General features: G+C 39.6%; 1 protein-coding gene across 3 annotated transcripts in view; it reads left to right on the top strand.

Moving 5' to 3' along the window:
* Nucleotides 1-18,675, top strand: part of EPM2A (EPM2A glucan phosphatase, laforin) — a 55,471-nt gene extending 36,796 nt beyond the window's left edge. The window contains exons 3-4 of one of the 3 annotated variants that reach the window (XM_035538304.2): nucleotides 12,118-12,359; nucleotides 16,557-18,667. In XM_035538304.2, coding sequence (XP_035394197.1) covers nucleotides 12,118-12,359; nucleotides 16,557-16,837 — 523 coding nt within the window. In that variant the 3' untranslated portion in view covers nucleotides 16,838-18,667. Of the gene's footprint in view, nucleotides 1-12,117; nucleotides 12,360-16,556 lie in introns of all 3 variants that reach the window. The other 2 variants (XM_035538302.2, XM_035538303.2) reach the window with 2 other exon arrangements.
* Nucleotides 18,676-19,431: the final 756 nt, after the last annotated feature.

Below are 19,431 nucleotides of genomic sequence, written 5' to 3' on the forward strand. Positions count from 1 at the left end.
TTAACTTAGATGCCAGCAGTGGCATCATTCCCATTACTAAGCATTAATGTTAGAAATTCTCATTACTATTGCCAAGGGATTCATGGCTCATTACTCTCTGGCGTTGTTTAGCAGCCTGTTGTTCTTGTGTTTCCAAGTATTTGTTCTAATTCAAAACAAATGGGAATGTTGGCAACGTAACAGAGACATATGTAGGAAGTAACCATTGGCAACCAGTACATCAGACAAGATTCTATAACTGGAGCATTTAAATATTAATTCCTACAAGCCAACTGAGAAGTCATTTCCAGAATGTGATCCTGAGATTGTTCAGTACAAGCCTTGGAACTTGCTTCTCTTCTCAGGCTGTATTTTTTGCATTTGGCCATCATTTGCTTCAGATCATGTTTATACAAATGAAGGTATGAGAAGAGTCGTTCCCTGCCAGGGCAAATGCTGCTTTCTGCTGGCTGCAGTGTGCTCCTAGAATCAGTAGAAACTTTACATGTATGTTTCAAAATAAAGCCTGACTAACTCCTATAAGGCTAGATCTGGACACACTTTCCTACTGTCCCTATCAGTGTGCATATAAGATGATGATAAAATTACTTTCTTATCTTCATGGTATCTTATCCTCATGCTAGAAATACACAGTAAAATATGACATAAAGTATTTCACTTTGAATACAAGGAGGATAAAATTTTATCTTCCATAATTTAGTTTTACTCATGTACATAAAGTATTGTGTGACCAAGTTATATCATTTCTAGAATAGAGATAAAATAGAGTATTTAAAAATGTATAAGTTATAAATTCATTGGCTTCAAGCTTTCTAATAGAGTGAGATGAATGAGGCAGGAGAAGAGTTTATGGTGGTGGTGGTTTTTTTTTTCTTCATTTTTTTCTCCTGTATAGGTTCCAGTGTACTGTGAGCTTAACAAGAACAATTTCACTGAATTCAGTGAAGCATGCCCACTAATCCCTGAGGCAAAATTAGGTTTCATTTGATCTGTTATTGTGACAGAAGAGCAAAGATGGTTTACAATCCCTTTGCACTTCTGTTTCCCAAGGGGGATGAATTTGGGATATATTCTAGTATAGATATATTAGAATATAGAATGAATATATAGATATATTCATTCTGGCATGGAAGAAGTCAGCTGTATCAGGTTCTCTTTTCAATTCTATCAGTAAATAACCTTTGTGGTAATGTTGTAATCACTGTTAATGGGAATACACTTCCTCATCTGTGTTGCTTTCTTCAGAGGAACTTTGTGGTCAGGTGACACTCCACAAAAAAGAATCCCTGATACTTCTGGTTCGAAGGACTTCACATCCTCTTTGCATCATGGGATCAATGGGAACGAGAGATTTGGTTTTGCAAACCCATTTAAAATATGAAATGACAGAACATTATTTTTTTGGTTCCATGTCAGGTATTCTGTGATGTAAGATATGCCTTCATCACAAACTGCAGTGAAAAGCAGAGATACCTGAGCTAGCTTGGAATGACCGAGGGCATCATCCAGAGGCTGTGTAGCAATCATGACACTGAAGCTGCAGCAAAGTAAGTTTGCTTGCAAGGAACTCTGTTTCTACAGTTTGACTACTTCTGGTGTTTGAGATAGCATAGTTAAATGAAGACTGAGAGAGAAGATATATTATCATTTAAGAAAGACATTCAGGAATTAGTACAATTCCAGGTTTAAATTGAACCTGCTTTAAGATCAAATGGATATTAATTGGTTCTGAATGAGTTTAGAATGTAAAGTAGAACAAGGTTTCTGACATCAAAGGAATGATGTCTGAATTCTGGCACAACCTTTTAAACAGGGCAGGGAGGACAAGGAACCTAAATTATTTCAAGATGGATCTTGATAAATAAATGTAGGTAGTGATCCCAGAGATGGAGATCAAAGTTTGGGATTATAGTATTGTAGGTCATAGGCTCAAAGAGACCTCAGAAAATATCCAGTCCATTTTCTTGCTCTCACTTATTCTCAATTACATTTAAACTATTCCGGTTTTATCCAGTGTGATCTGAAATATGATGTCATCTCAGTTATGAGATTCTACAGCCCTGTCACTGTTCCATTCAATTACCTCACTATTCTTGCCATTAAAAAGCTTTCCTAATGTTAACTTAAGTCTCCCTAGCTGCAATTCATTTCTTTTCCTCTGCACAGCAGTTTTGTAGTTTTTTAATTTTCTGTGCTTCCATCCTTTTGAGGTTAAGTTGCACAGGGTCAGTTAACAGAGACTTCATGTCTATGTGTTTATTAAGAAATAACTCAATGCAGTAGAAGTGGGTTAGTAGACAATAGGCTCCTGACATTTCTATTATGTGCAGTGCTAGAAGACTTCAGATTAATTTGTCTTTCTAGCATGCATAACACTGCCCTTTTATATGTTGCACAAATGATGGTAACATATCAGTGGCCCTGATTATCCATGTGAAGCTTTGTTTCTGCTCCTATTTTATGCCATTTCTGAGTGAGACTGGTACCTAATGCCTTTCCCACTCTTTTTGGACAATATCTGTTAGAAGGTACTGGGATGAGTGCCATGAACTACTTAATCTTGCAGCTGCAATAGGTACTCAGGAAGGATACTGAGAGAACCGATAACTTGTATCCTGGGCATCTGTTTTCTGGAGAACAAGGCAAATATGATGATTTTCTGGGACTCCATGCCATTGCAGCAGTTCTGACTGCAATTAACTGGGGCTCATGACCCAGAGAAATAAGCCGTTGTGTTCACTTCACCTTAGGTCATGGGATGATGAGCAGCAGATGTGAAGGGACACAGTTAAGAGTATCTCCTGGGAGTTGGTTCAATGTATTTCATATTCACACATCTCAGAAGCACTTACGTGTGCTTAGTGTTGTTTTTTACTAGTACATTTGAATTTTGTGTGCGCTGAAGGCTCCTCTTGTGTTGTGGGATGCTTATTGCGCTGTTCCTGCATATCAGCATTAGGCACAAAGGTGTCTTTGGAGTGAAGCTTCCTTGTTCCTCCAAATGGTATCTGGGTTGTGCGCACCACAACAACTTTCAGAACAAACCTGCCATGAGTGAAGACAGTTCAAATCAGCTTCAGAACCACAGTGATGTGCTAGACCAAACTGCTAGTGTGGGCACAGCACCTGAGAGTTACCTAGCTCTGTGATGTGGGATAGGGTGTACTTCCCAGTTATCCAGGTGTTTTCATCAAATAAGTTCCCTGCTGTGGCAGGATGGAGGATGTTAGAAACACCTTTGATCTCTGCTACTGTCTCATGTGATGTTTTTGTGAGTTTCTTATATTATAATAAAGCTCTCATGCTCCTTTTAAGGGAATTTGTGGGGTTTCTGTGGAAGGGGAAAATAGGCCATAAACAGAAAGTATTATGGACCCACCTATAATAAATCTCTCTTACATGAATAACTTTAATTTTTCTCAAGTGGATCCTTCTTATCCAGTGTTCCTAGAACATTCAAAGCTAGAACAATTCATAGACAGACATAGAATACAGGCTTCCCCAGAGTCAGAATCCACCAAAAGATTATGAATGAGGTGGCGATCTATGCTTAGTCATTAGCGCGGCTGCTCTTTGTCTCATAACCTGAAGAGTATACCATACCACTATCTGTAAATCATAGAATCATGGAATGGTTTGGGTTAGAAGGCACCTTAAAAATTATTCAGTTCCAACTCCCCTCCCATGGGCAGGGATACCTCCCACTACCCCAGGTTGCCCAGGCCCCATCCAACCTGGCCTTGAATACCTCCAGGGATGGGGCATCCACAGCTTCTCTGGGCAACCTGTTCTGGTATCTCACCACCCTCTGAGTGAAGAATTTCCTCCTAACTTCTAATCTAAATCATCCCTCTTTTAGTTTAAAACCATTCCCCTTTATCTTGTCATTACCTGTCCAAGTAAAAAGTCACTCTCCATCTTTTTTATAACCTCCCTTTAAGTACTGAAAGGCTCCCTGGAGCCTCCTCTACTCCAGGCTGAACAATCCCAGCTCACTCAGCCTTTCTTCATAGGAAAGGTTGTCCAGCCCTCTGATCATCCCCATGGTCCCTAAATGCAGGCTACGGGGTGAAGAGAGGACAACTTTGGCCTTTTTGTGTCATCACCCTGATGCTGCAGGATTCTTCTCCTAAGAAGAAGATTCAATAGAACCTGAGGACACTGTACCACTGGAACTGCTTTGTGTCTGAATATCTGCATATTTCAGTTATAGTCTGGTATTACCTGTTTTTATTTTAGCACATTGTCAGCTTGAGGTAAAATTTTAATAGTTTGTTCACTCTGCATATCAGCAAATGAAGTAGTTTGATGCCACATTCATACATACATTTGTGAGCATGGAATAAATGTGATATTATTAAGCATAACACTCAGAATTCAAGGGCTTGAGAAACTTTGTGTATTGCTAAGCTGACAAAGTGTTGTTCTAAGGTGATAAAAGCAGGTTTTTCTTTTCAGTTGCCAAGTCTGCTCCCATGTGAGAGGCTCGATAAGTAGCCCAAATTACATCTAAGAAGAAAATTTGCCACAGCATAATTACTTTTCATCACAATGCCAAATCATAATAATAATAATTAAAAAACAACTGGAACTACATTGTAGTCTGTTTAATTCTCCTCATTTAAAGCCCTGAGGTAGAATTCTTAACCTCAGAGTAAACTGCACTCTTTCAGTGGTAAAGCAGAATATTTTATTAACAATGACTTATGCTCCTTCTATGTTTGGCATTTATTTTGAACAAAAAATAACTTTTACCTATAAGTAGTTATTACAAGGTTTGCAGCTGTGTCTTTTCAGCAGGATGTAGTTTTATCATTAATCGGTGCTTTACTCTGATGACTTCTGCTAAGATTATGGCCTTTTAATCCATCTTTATTGATGAGAATGATGTTACTAAGCCTGGCTATTAGATCTTGGTGTTTTGCAAGTTAGCCCATACTATCATCAAACCTTGCTCTCCAACTGTGGCCAGTAGTGCTTGTCCACATGCTGGGCAACGGAGTGCATCAGACTGTGTTCATTCAATCCTGCTTAAATCAAGCCTCTCATCTCAAAGCCTCAGTCAGCTTGTCTTCTGCAAGGAGACTTTATCAGTAAGTCAGCAGGAGAAGGTATTAAGACCATGGTCATTTACCCCCATGTCATATGTAATGAATTGTCAGGGTCATAACTCCTCAGTTCTGCATTATTATTGTAATAGTAAGGATACATTTTAGTGAGGGATCTCTCTCTGTCCTTTATTTAAAGAGAATTGAATGAAACCAATATTGTTGTAAAAGACCAAACCAGGGATTCATCTGCTTATCTTGACAGTATTTTGGATGAAGATTCAAGAATTAAAACAAATCCAACCCAACCCAACCCAAACCAAACCAAAACAACAACCAACCAATCAAAGAAAACCCACTATTTTACTTATTTCTTAGCAGTTGCTTTGTAGGTGAAGCTATATGGAAGCTGAGATTCTGAGATTCTTTACCTCTTTTATGTAGATAGGGCCACTTGCTTTGCTTCTCCCATGTGACTTATCCTTAAGCAGTAATCTCATTCTCTCTTAAATACTCTACATTCTTAGTCTGTCCTTATATGGAAATATTTTCATAGGTAATAGTTGGCATCTCCTTTACTTTGAATGTTTTAATTTTTCTATATCTTTTTTGATACAGTGCAATAGTTAATAAAAGGTTCAAAGTTTGAGTGCATAGACCGAGATCATTGGTTTGAGAAGGTTGTTATAAATTTTGTATTTCTTTCAGTCCACTTCTTTGTACAGGCTAATATTTCTGCTTTGACCTCTCTACAAAGCAACACACCAAGCATAATTGCAAGTATACACTTTTTCCTCTTGGAACTGATTATAGTTAATTTAAACCCCAGTGATGTGTGTGAGATTATTTATTACAATATGTATTACTGAGATGCATCCATCAACTGTGAATCTCATCTGCTCTTTTGTTGCATATTCATTTAGTTTCATTTGATACCACTGGCAGTTGTAACTAATAAGATCTTAAATAATTCTGCTTCAGGCAGATTTCACTCTGTCATTGAGTAGCCTAATTTCTTGTGAGAGATCTTAACTTGAAACCAGAATTTCATGTTGAAAGTAGCCCAACAGGGTCATACTATAAAAAGACACGCAGAGAACTATACATAGGGATATAGCCTTTGGGGCGCAAGAAGTAACTAATCTTTGCTTCTGCTCAGAACTGGTAGGACCTCTTTCCAGTACTAGGCATAACATCTTAGGAAAGACGTTGACCAGCTGGAGAGTCCAAAGGCAAACAAGAATCGTCAAATGCTCTGAATATATGACAAGGAAGGGAAGATTGATTTTTTTTTTTAATTTATTATTATTTTTTTTAGTATAAAGAAGCCACAGCTGTGTGGGTGTGTGCTAGTAATTTTTGGATATGTAAAAGGATTCTTAAGAGTGGAAGGGAATAACCTGTTCTTCATGTCTGTTGTTGAGACAAGAAGTCGTTGTGACCTGTGACTGCACTATTCATATTAGACATTAGGAAATTATTTCTGGAGGCAAGAATAATCATCAGTGTGCTTTCTACATATCAAGCAATATTTGAAAATGTTCAGATTATCCATTGGAGAGCAGAATTTAGTCATTTAAAAATCTTTCTCTGTTTGTAAATGCATTTCAGTATGTTAGATAGCAATCTAAACCATTTTTTTTATATGGCGCTAGCAAAGGTACAGAAACCTTATTTGAATTCTAGCAAGTTCTCTTATCACTTTCATCAATACAAGATCAGAAGGAAGGAACAAGTAAGGTCCAGAAGAGAGATGTCTAATTTGGTACTTCAGCAAAGGCATGCATGTACTTAAGAATATACTGCATGTGGCATTAAAAAAATGCTAATGCCAAAAGGGGGAGCACATATAGGATGATGGTTGTGGGTCATCATAATCCAGTGGTGTCACTGTTTAAAATGATGTGCCTTGTCACAAGGCAGAGAGTGGAGGAAAGATGAAAGAGCATCTCAGCTACAGCTGGTAAAATTTACTATATTCTCATTTTTAACATGCCCAAAGCAATGCTTTTGGAAATCTCCTTTTAGTCAAGTGAGAGAGAGGGAGAGAAAGGTAGGATTTTTTTGCTTGTATCCCTTGGTCTTCCTTTATTTCTCATCAGGCATTTAGTCTTTGAATTATTTTAAACTTGGTTAAAAACTAAAAAGTCTCAGTGCAAACTTTTGGTTTAGACAGATCATCATTTTCCATTAAATTCCACCTTATCAAAAAATTCTCTACCAGTTCCTCCTCCACTGTCATCAGGGGAGGAAATGGGAGTGCACTGTAATTTGAAGCAGTCTTCAGTAGTTACGGTGCTGCAAACCCATCTCTAACAGAGTTGCACTTGAGGCCTACATTTCCCTTGGGCTGCTTGCTTGTACTGGTGTCAGGGTAATACCACTGCATCAGTACAAAAACACTCCATGTGCTTATGAGCACCACAAAATGCTGGGAGCAATCTTCTGGGAATGCAAAGCAAGTTTTGCTGTAAGTTACATGTAGCTGTAGCTGCATGCTGCACCTTTAGGAAATCAAAGCCTTAAGGGAGGGCACAGCCAATTTAATCAGTATTTTGTTTGTTGTTTCAGCTAAATTGCTCTACCCTGTTATATGTATATATTAGTACACATCCTGCTGTCATCAGATTCTTAATAAGATCTAAGAGAAGTCTGCAGTGCAGTGCAGACAACTAAAATGAATTGCAAACTTCAACACTGGGCTACATCTTGACATGGCGCTAAGGGATGAATCCATCATTTTCCATTTAAAATAATATGCTGGACCTTGACCAAAAGTATTATCAATATAAACAGATGGAATGTCTAATGGATCACTCTGTTGTTAATAACCAGTGAAGAATACCTATAGTTTGGCAAAGCCCTCTTTCTTGATTAAGTCTGGCAACTATAGGGATAAATGGACATCTGAAATATTGTACCTGATAGATGTTCTAAGGAAATGTGTTCCCCAAAGGCTTGAATCCTAGGCTTATGTAAGAGCTGTGACGCCCCAGAAGGGCTGACTGATTTTAGGAGAGTTTGTAAGATGACTTCTCCTGTGTACTGATGATTGAATGGATCTGGAAACAGTACCTGAGTCATCTCTATTTACAGCTCAGCATTTTGAGGAAAACTGAAATTGGTGCCCATTTGCCTTAAACCATGACCAACAAAAGTAAGGAGCTGCTTAAGAAGCAGTGTCGACTTCGGTGTGATGGAGGAGCAGTTGGCAGCCAGATGCAGCAACTTTGTGCCTTCCCCTAAGTCACCTATGCTGTGAATCAGACCCCTACAGCTGCAGCGGTTGCGTTGGTATTGTACTGCCTACGGAGGTCTAGGAATTAAAAGTCCAGTGCATCATTCTTTGGGAACATTTCTTCTAGCCTGAAAATGACAATCTGCTCCATTATAAATAAAAGTGTGAGAATGCTAATCTTCCATTGCCTCAGACTCATTTTCTCCTTACGGATGGGAAGACTATTTGCATGTGCATTGATTAAATGGAATGTATTTCTTGTTCCAGATGCATTCATAGTGAATAGTTATAATTTAATCTAGGCTGTGCAGGGTCCTCGGGGGAAGCAGCCAAGTGTGATATATATCTGCATCATTAAAAATAATTTAAGTGTGATGACAGCTGGAAAATAACCGTACAAGTGATTTCAGGGTGTTCCATATTTATTCCCTAGTAATAATAAATTGTTATTGGGTTTTTCAGTTTATAAGTCAAAATGCAGATTTTTTAACATGTCAGCCTTCAGTCTAGGATCTGTAAGTCAAGTAAATCAAGCAGATACCTGCCTAACATTTAATCATTTTTACTACAAATTCAAACTTCTCACATTCATTCATTCATTTAATCCCCCAAAGTTCCCTTGAGGTAGGTAAATATCATGTTCACATTACCTATTGGGAACTGAGGCATAGTGCAGGCTGAAAGTAACTGTACAGAAAGCAGCTTTAAAGAAAGGTTTTTTAGAAAATCTGCAAGTCTTAATCTCCCAAGTTAGCCAAATATTTTTGATGTTGCTCTAGGTGATTTCTTCATTGCTAAACTGTGACTGAATTGACCATGTCTTCTGAGACCAACCATGGTATACTATCCTTAGTAACATAAGTTAACAATACACTAACAAAGTGTCATTTTAATATTAAAACAGAATTCTAAGTAAAATTTTGTTAAAACATGATCCTGTTGTGATATTTGGGGAATATAAAAAGGGTTAATGGCTGAAAAGATTATAGAAAGATTATAGGTTTACCAAACAGACATAATCCCTAAATGTTTTTTTTTGTTTGTTTTGTTTTAACTGTATGTAGGTTTCACTTAATCTACTGCTGGAAAACAGCCGCATGTGAGCTGGAAAGCAGCAGCTTCTAGGCAATTCAAAGCAGTATTACATGACAGTTGAGGAGAAAAAATAACAGAGGTCTCTTTCCCATGCCGGGTACTCTCATTGCTAAAATCTAGTTACCTACTGAAGCACAGAAGCAGTTTACAGAAGCAAGGCCATACTGCAAAAAGAAAACTAAAAACCTATTACTCATGTAAGAGATGTAAAAATGAAATTAGCACTTTCGTGTTTTTAATAGGTGTGTTTGCTGGTCCTTAGCACAATCAAGCCCTCAGGAGGGCTATCAAAAGTCCTTATATGAAATATAGCTGCTAAACTCTTTATCAGTTGCTGTGCTTGCATTTGCACAGACCTTTTCCTTCTTTCCTTCTCATGTAAGACAAAGTCAAGGTATGAACCAGACAAAGCCAAATAGAAATACAAGTACTGTACAGTAGGATTATCCCAGAACTTTTATATAAACTGGCCAATACAGCAGCTGTGCACTCCTGTTCTTTGCAGGGACTGTTTTCCAGAAAAAGAGCAGTAAAGCTACGTCCAGCAAGACCAAGACTTTAGAGTCATTGGTAAGTAAGGAGCTTGAAGACCAAGATCAATGCTGTATCTTTATCCTGTCAAAAGCCAAACTGTAGGATGTGATCAGAAGACTAGTACACAAGAGTTGTTTGCCCAAATAGAGGGAAATATCAATTGTTGTTGTGGTCATTTTCTGAATATTACCACTGATCTGGCTAATTGCAGGGAAATACAGTGATAAAAAACTTGGTAAACCATCAGTTGCTCAGTAAATGTGATTATTATTGTTAAATAAAAGAGTTTTTCTCATGGACCAGACTTGCTGGACTACAAAAAAAAAAAAAAAAAAAAAAGTAAATAAATGGTCTATATCCCAGTGGTCTTGCAGATAGTACATCTGTGATGTTTTCCCATTCAGTAATCACTAGGGAGAAAATTGTAAGGTATTGCTTTATCTGTAAGCAAGAGTACTACCCAGAATTTTATTTGTCTCAAGAATGCTTTAGTCACTCCTAATTCAATCAAATGCTAGAAAACATGCTTTTTCTCTCCTGTCAAGGTAACTTATAAGATGTATTAGATGTTTCCCAAAGTATCAAGAGAATTACATATGTATGAGTCTCTAGGAAAGCCTTTGATGGAACGATACTAACGTTCTTGTTCTTAAAAGACTATCCTCGTATTGTCACAAGGCATTAATGATATTGCCATTTTTTTCTTTTATGCAGCACAGTTGAAATGGTTATTTGCTATATTTGTCTAAATTCTAGGGTTATCATTCATCGTCTGTGATCCAGAAAGTTGGGACTCAGTCACTCTATCCTGACATCAAGTTCTTTATCACACTGGAGTAGGGGCTGCTGGGGCCGATGGCTGTGTTTGGGTAGCTGGTAGGCTGCTCACTGTGGATGCAGCTGAAATACAGGAAACAATAATACTAAAATGTGTTTCCTAGAGTGAATTTCTGGTTTTCACAGTCTTTCAGTAGTAACATTGCAGAATTTAAGCATTACCAATTGCAGAGCTTAGCTAAATGCTATTTAGTACTTATTTCTGTTGTAGTCTTATCAAATGGAAATAGCTACCTGATTAAGGTCTGTTTATATGAGTAACTGTTCCTCAGTAAGAATAAAAGTTTTCCTATGTGTCCCTGAGATTAAAATTGGGAAAAAAAAGTATAAGAAATGTATGGTAGATATTTTATTTTTGAGGATCTTGCTTTTGTTGTAGCTTGCATGCATTTTTTTTGCAGCTAATAAAGTTTGCAAGATTGGATGCTCTACTGTGGGTGTATTTAGTGTAGTTTATGGATTATATGTTCAAAATAGATTCAAATCCATTTTAGATAACATCAATTTAATTCTGTGTAGATTAAATATCTCCATTGAAAACAAGGCTCTTAATATTCAGTTTATATAAAAATCTGTTGAGACATGGGATAATTTTATGATTATTATTAATGGGGAAACCATAGAAGTCTTGAAGTTTGATTTGGAGAATTATCAGAAATACAGATGTTTATATGACCTACACGTATCTCTTGAGTTGTCTTGACAAAATTTCTTGTTCTTCAAGCCCTGAGGGAAGCTAGACATGTACTGTAATTCTGCATTTGGTTTCCACTAGACTCCACAAGTGAAGAGGAAAATGAGAAGAAAATTACTAATTCATCTTTGAATTTTCTCACGGAAGGGTGGTTAAAGTTGTTCTTTTGTGTGTGTGTGTGTGTTTGTTTTTCTCCCTGTCTACTGTCCTCATTATACCAGCAGCTACAAAGCTGGAAGAGTCCTATGCTTTTGAATTTTTACTAGCGTAATTCTGATTTGGATCATGTGAATCTTCTGGGTCTTTTTCTTTTGTGTAAATTGCACAAATCTTCAGAGTTTTCTTATTCTTAATCTGTGATGTTAATAAGTTTCCTCTGTAGGCTTAATGATGGATGCCTTGGAGACCTGTGCTACTAATTATGCTCTAATTTTTTTCTTAGACTCTCTGGCTCTTTGTGGTAGGTTAGAAGCTTGATCCCCAGCATCAAACATTACAAACTAAACAGTAATAAATTAGGAAATTGCTTACTGTATGACATGGAAATGTTGTACTTAAGAGTATTCATGCGATGATGCAAAGCAGGTTTTGAGCTGGAACACCACTTAATTTGGCAGTTTCTGCATTTAGATATTTTAATCAAACCTACTTCAATGTCTTCTCCATGCTAGAATTCTGCCAAACATCTGGCTAGGAAGTTGCCCTCGGCAGCTGGAGCATGTGACTGTCAAGCTAAAACACGAGCTGGGTGTTACAGCGGTGATGAACTTCCAGACTGAGTGGGACATTGTTCAGAATTCCTGGGGCTGCAACCGCTACCCAGAACCCATGAGCCCTGAAATACTCATGAGACTATACAAAGAGGAAGGTCTTGCCTATGTCTGGATGCCAACTCCGGATATGAGCACTGAAGGTAATGCTCAGACCAATCTTGCAGCTAACTTAATAGTAACAAAATCTCTTAGTTACTAATCTGTTGCTTTCATGGCTGCTCTTTTTTTTTTTTTTTTTTTTTCCCTGTGTAAATTTTGTGTGAAAATATAGCTAGAGCCCAATGTGCATTTTTAGTTTTATTCGTATTTTCTGGTAGGTGGAGAGCTCATCTAAAGTACTTCGTATCTGCAGTATATGTGTAATTGAGTTTAAAGCCAGCCAACATTGATAACTGCTTGGCTGTTGTTGCTTTCAGCTTGAATTCAGCCTGTATAATGAAAATGTGCTGTGTAGGTGGAAGACTGCAAGCTTGCACAGCAGGACAACTTGCCATCCTTGCTGGTTAAAAACGGAGAGGCAGTGCTGCATGTCCAGCTCAGCTGCTCCCTTCCCCTAGCAAATCATTTATCTTTCTCTATAGTGTATCCCAGCCTGATAATCTTTACACAGTCATTTCTTGACAAGACCACCAGCTCTGGTACAGGCATGTTCTGCAGTGGAGCAGGGGTTCACAGCGCACAGGCAGGTTTCCTGAGCTGGGGAAGGCCCAGGGGAGCGCAGAGACCTGGCAGGGCCAAGAGTAATGGCGGCCACCATGGCAGCTGCAACCTGCTTGTGAGGAGCTCCAGTCATGGCATCCACCCAACAGAAAGTTGTGTCCTCTGTGTCCCTTGTGGCCTCTCCAGCCACAGGAACCAACCAACACAGCTACCCAGACAGAGCACCCAAGGGAATATGCGGCCACGCAGGTCTCAGGCTGCAGGGTGTGCCCGAGTTTTCTGTCAGTGTCTGATGGCAGCAGTGAGTACACCTGTGGGAGGTACACCCAGGTAGAAGAATGGCTCAGCCTGGTGACAGAGCTCTGGGAGGAGGTGGGCAGGCTGAGGAGCATCAGGGAGTCAGGGGAGGAGATCGACTGGTGAAATTGTGCTCTCCAACACAAGAAACAAAGGATCCCCTACCCTCTTTCCACCAGGCAGGAGGGGACCTAAGGGGCAGCAGGGAATGGAAGCAGGTTTCTGCTTCGGCCAGCAGGTGAATCCCCTCCCTGCCTACCTCTCCTTCTTAGGTGCCCTTACACAACAGGTGTGAGGCTCTGGCATTTGATGGGCAGGCAAATGATGTGGACGAAGGTCTGTTCAGGTTAGAGGGGTCACCTAAGCAAGTCAGCCTACCCTCTGTATCGCAACCTCCATCATGAAAAAAAGAAGGATTGGTGTCAATGGTTACTCCCTTCAGAGGGGAACAGGGGGGCCTGATATGCTGACTGCACTCAACACATAGGGAAGTCTGCTACCTCCCTGGGGCCCGGGTAAGAGATGTTACTAGAAAGCTCACTAGCCTGGTACAGCCCTATAATTATTATCCATTATTGGTTTTTCATGTTGGCACCGATGAAATAGCAAAGAGAAGTCCAAGGGCAAACAAGAGGGCCTTCAGGGCCTTGGGGCAATTGATTAAAGGATCGGGGGCACAAGTAGTGTGTTCTGCTATCCTTCCAGTAGCAGGAAATGATATTGAAAAGAATAGGAAGACCTAGCTGTTCAAATTGTGGCTCTGAGGCTAAGATCATCAGCAGAATTTTGGGATAATTGATTGTGGGATGTTCTACACAGCACCAGGCCAGCTGGCACCTGATGGGTTGCACCTTTCTCAGAGAGGAAGAAGGATTTTTGTGCAGGAGTTAGCAGGGCTGATTGATAGAGCTTTAAACTAGATTTAAAGGGGGAAAGGGATAAAACCGGGCTTTCCAGTGATAAGCCATGAGACAACATGACAAAATTTGAGGGACTGGATGCTAGTGATATCCTTTGGTGAGCTCCATGAGGTGCTGGGTACAATGAAGCACATTTGAAAAGTTTCTACACAAATACACACAGCATGAGGAACAAGCAAGGGAAGCTAGAAGCCTTGGCTCTGTCCCAGATATATGACATCATTGGCATAAGTGAAACCTGATGGGAAGAAGAGTCTTGTGAATGGTTTGTTATGACAATTACAGGCTCTTCGGAAGGGGCAAGCAGGGCACATGAGGCAGGGGGGTGCTGCTGCATGTAATGGAGGGGCTGGGCTGTATGGAGCTGGTAATGACAGGGTTGAAAGTCTCTGGGTAAGGATTAAGAGACAAGCAAATAATGTGGATGTCGTTATGGTAGTCTACTATCAGCCACCCAGCCAGGATGATGACACCAATGAATTGTTCTTTAGATACTAAGAACTAAGAGATACCTCTAGATCATCCACCCTTGTCTTTATGGGTGACTTTGACTTGCCAGATGTGAACTGGGCCAGTTCTCTTTAAAGTTTTCATAAGTGACTTGGATGCAGGACTTGAAGGTATACTAAGTTTAGAGATTACACTAAATGGGAGGACCTGTTGACTCTGTTGAAGGTAGAGAGGCTTTGCAGAAAGATCTTAACAAATTAGAGGGCTGGGCAATCACCAACCATATGAAGTTTAACAAGAACAAATGCTGGATTCTGCACCTGGGATGGGGCAGCCCTGGCTGTACATACAGCCTAGGGGATGAGAGGCTGGAGAGCAGCCCCTTGGAAAGGAATCTGAGGCTTCTGGTTGATGGCAAAATGTGTAGGAGTCAACAGTGTGCCCTGGCAGCCAAAAGGGCCAACCATATTCTGGGATGCATCAAGCATGGCATTACTAGCTGGTTGAGGGAAGTGACTGTCCCACCCTACACTACACTGGTGCAGCCTCACCTCGAGCACTGTGTGCAGTTTTGGGCACCACAATGTAGGAAGAACACGAACTATTAGAGTGTGTCCAAGGTAAGGCTATGAAGATGGTGAAGGATCTAGAGGAGGTGTATAAGGAGTGGCTGAGGTCCCTTGGTTTGTTCAACACAGAAAAGGGGAGGCTGAGGGTAGGCCTCATGGCTGCCTACAGCTTCCTCACGAGGGGAGTGATGGGGCAGGTGCTGATCTGTTTTCTGTAGTGACCAGCAGTAGGAACCGAGGAAATGGCATGGAGCTGTGACAGGGGAGGTTCAGGTTGGGTGTCAGGAAAAAGTTCTTCACTGAGAGGGTGGTCAGGCAGTGGAACAGGCTCCTCAGGGCAGTGGACACAGTACCAAACCTGCTGGACTGAGTTCAAGAAGTGTGTAGACAATGCTCTCAGACACATGGTCTTATTTTTGGGTGATCCTATGTGGAGCCAGGAGTTGGACTCGATGATACTTGTGGGTCCCTTCCAGCTCAGGACATTCTATGATCATGTGATTTATATAATTATTAATTATTCATTATTTAGAACACCCATGGTGCATTGTGTCATAACATAATATATTTAATTTCTGCATTAGAATGCTCAGTCCAAAATCTTGGTTTTAGCTAGTAGTTTAGGAAGTGTGCATGTTTTTGAGAGAGTAGCCTACCAGCTGAGCAGAGTGTTTTCAATAGAGTGAAGTTCCACTGCCACTAATAGGGAGCTGTCATATCTGTAACAGGATATCAGGGAGGACAGGAGACCTTAAGACAGGGATTTGAAAGGACTTAATGTCAATGCTCATCTGTGCCATGAGGAAAAGTTACATTTTGATGTTTGCAGCTTCAATTTGCAGAGTAGTAGGGAGAGGTATGAGGAAATACGGTATTATCAAGAAATATGGTATTCTGACTCCCAAGGGAGTCAGAAAGGCTGTTTTGCATTTTTTTAACATATCCTTAGTACATGATTATATCATAAGAGTGTTAAGTAGTACAGCAAAATGATTTTTTGTTCTCCCTCCCTCCCTTACTATTGGCATTATGGTCTTCATTACAAGGGTTTGGAAAGCAGCAGTATGTAGGTAGATACACAAACTGGTGGTAAAAAATATTTTATTTTTGGCTTGGTAACTTCAATGATATATAAGATGTGCTGCTTGATGTAATTTGCTGCCTTATCTCAGGCCCTGTGAAAATGAATATGCTACACACATCCAGTGTTAATCAGAATGTGTATTTAGAGAAGACTTGGAGCACTTTACAGATTTTGTGTGATCCAAATCTACGTTGCAAGAAGAAATGAAGGTTAAAGTAGAAGGTCATTTGAAAGAAAAAAATAAATACATCAGGTTTGCCCTTGTAACTCACAGTGAATCAGGCTATACAGAAAAAATCTCAACCATGAACATAACTTTCTCAAATACTTGTGACTGTGCCTTGTTTTTATCCCTAGGAAGAATACAGATGTTGCCACAAGCTGTCTGCCTATTGCATGGGCTGCTGGAGAATGGACACACTGTCTATGTTCACTGCAACGCTGGCGTTGGCAGGTCTACAGCTGCTGTCAGTGGCTGGCTGAAGTATGTAATGGGATGGAACCTACGGAAGGTGCAGTACTTCTTGGCTTCCCGGAGACCAGCTGTCTACATAGACGAGGAAGCCCTGATTCGTGCTGAAGATGATTTCTACCAGAAATTTGGACCTCTTCGTTCCTCATGCAAAGTGCAAGAGTAGAAAAGCGGAAGAGGAAAAGGAAGGTGAAGAGGAATCCTTGCATGTGAACCCCAAGGATTTAGAAATCATGAGTCAAATTCCTGCCTCTCCTCATCAGATTATACACTTGTCATAACAGCTTGAAAATTTTGTTAAAAAGTGCCTTTGAGTGTTTTTATTTGCCTTCTTTAAGTTGATGCGATTCATGTTTTCAGGCCTTTAGCTGCAAATACAAGACCTAGAAGCTCTGCAAAGGGAAACTAAGATTCTGTTTTAATTACTTGCCTACAGGAACTTAAGCAAGGTTCCTAGGTTCTTAGGGTAGACACTAAATAAGGTAAGACATAAAATAATTAGTGTTGGCAGTATTTTAGTGAGAAGAAAGGGAAGGAATTCTCAGAAAAACAGATACAAAGATCGACTGACTTCATGTTCAAGTTTTGATGGGGCTGATAGTCAAAGTTGCTCAGTTATTTTAGAGTGTACATTATTGAAATGTTTTCTAGTAATTTTTAGAAGAATGGTATTAACGAGAAAGACCAGAAGGAAACTGATTTTCCATCTGAGTTTCTTAAACAAAAACTGATAGCTAATGCAGTGAACTAAATTTTGCTTTCTTTGCCTATCCAGTCAATGTTAAATATTATGAGTTACAGCTATGTTCTTTTATGACATTGAGGTTAAGCTACAATGTGACACGAAGAGAGGAAACAGCTCCACTTAATAGAGTCTTATTGTGTTGCAGAGAAGAACTGCTATTTATTACGTTATCCTAGTCTGTGAGCTCTGTAAGTCACAGGTACGTTTTGCTCTTCTGGTACATGCAGTGCTGTGAAGTGGGATCTCTGGGTGCTATGTCAATTAGTGACATAGTGACCACTAGCCTAAAGCAGAACGTGTAGGAACTACTTGATGAGCCTCTGCATATGACTGGTAGTACAGCCTCTGTGTTGTTGACCTAGATGGATTTCTTCTCTACAGCAAAAATCTCTTAATGTGGAAGAAATCTTTTCAGCCTGTGGAAGATGATGGTGGGCTGTCTCTGGGGCGAATGGGGCAAGTGTGTTCCTCTATAGGAGCAAAGAAAAAGTCTTTGGGCAGTTTACTCAGGAATGTGGTCTAGGTCAGGCTAGTGTTGGCTCTGTGGATGATTCCTAATGTTTTCCAGAGCTGCTCAGTGCCTTAGATAAACTAAGAAGTGGTACCAATAGCTTCCAGCCCTGCTCAGGTAAAATCAATTTGCTGTAGGTTATGTCCAAGAGAGATCAAGGGAGAGAAAGCATTCCCTAAGGAACAGAGGATTAACGATGCATCAACATATGAATTTCATTTCTATAAGTTCAGTAAAATCTCTTTACTTTTCAGCCAGCCATCATATTCCTCTAAAGAACCAGTCAGTGCCGGAGTAGTTTAGCTGATATGTTTTGATTATTTGAATACTTAATGGAAAAACTATTGGATTTGAATTGTTTATGGAGAAAGTCCAGCATAATGCAATATGTTTTATTTATCTTTAATTATCTTCAAAAGGAAGATGGCAATTTAAGTTATTCTAAGTGTGTGGTTTTGATCTTGAATTAATTTGTGTTTTGTTGTTTTTGTTGTTTTTGTTTTGCTTTGAAATAACATTGCCTGTTTAGATATGAACCGTTAATGAATAATGTCCAGCATAATACAATGTTTTGTTTACCCTGTATTTATATCATTTTCAAAAGGAAAAAAAAATGTTTATTTAAGTTATTCTATATATGTGATTTTGATCATTACTTTTTTTTTTTTTTGCTTTGAAATAACACTGCCTGTTTAGAAAGTGGATGACAAAAGTTCACTATTAAATAACAACATGCTGACAATTCCAGAAGTTCGTTTTGTCCTGTGTCTTTGGCTCCCAATTTCATAAATAGCAAGAAGGGCCATGGCTGATATTTCTATATGGAGGTGGGACCAGCCACTTGAATGGTTATGATCCATTGCTTGTTTGCTATGCTGAGTCAGTTTTGATGGACTGTTGAGAAGGAAATCTCAAAAAGCAGAGCCCAGCAAAGATGTGTGGGTGATAAGGCACCTCTGGTACCTTCAGAGACCAGGGTTGCTCTGCAGCCTGATGAGATAGCAGAAGGGGTGCATAGGTGCTGCTCCTAGGTTGTTTTGGGTGCTGCTGCTGCTGTCTGCCCCTCCAAATCAAGCACTGAGAACAGGAGGATGGTACGAGAAGTAGAAACTAGAACTCACTTAATTTTTACAGTTCTTTTGAAATATGTTTGAAACCCCAAGCTTAAAATGTGTTTCAAAGCCTCCCTGACAGACAGTCCTTTTCATTAGATGCAACTTGTAATGTACGTTGGGACCAGCACTTGTGGTTTTGCTCCTGACATTTTATTTGTTTCACAGCTGATTATATTTCTTTTTTAGTGCTCTTGGGACTGTACAGTCCATAACATGGCACAAAGAAGTGAGTATATGGCTGAAGAGGTATAACCATGCTGTGTTGGCTATTCCCTAATGCTGATTTTGTTGGCAGTGGAAGCAGACTTGTGCTTCATCTCTTGAAGAGTAAAAATTCAAATTATACAGAAGCCATACATTCAAGGAAGGCCTAGCAAGGGGTCATTAAT

This window comes from Cygnus atratus, chromosome 3 (genome assembly GCF_013377495.2).
Source record: "Cygnus atratus isolate AKBS03 ecotype Queensland, Australia chromosome 3, CAtr_DNAZoo_HiC_assembly, whole genome shotgun sequence".
NCBI classification, from domain to species: Eukaryota; Metazoa; Chordata; class Aves; order Anseriformes; family Anatidae; genus Cygnus; species Cygnus atratus.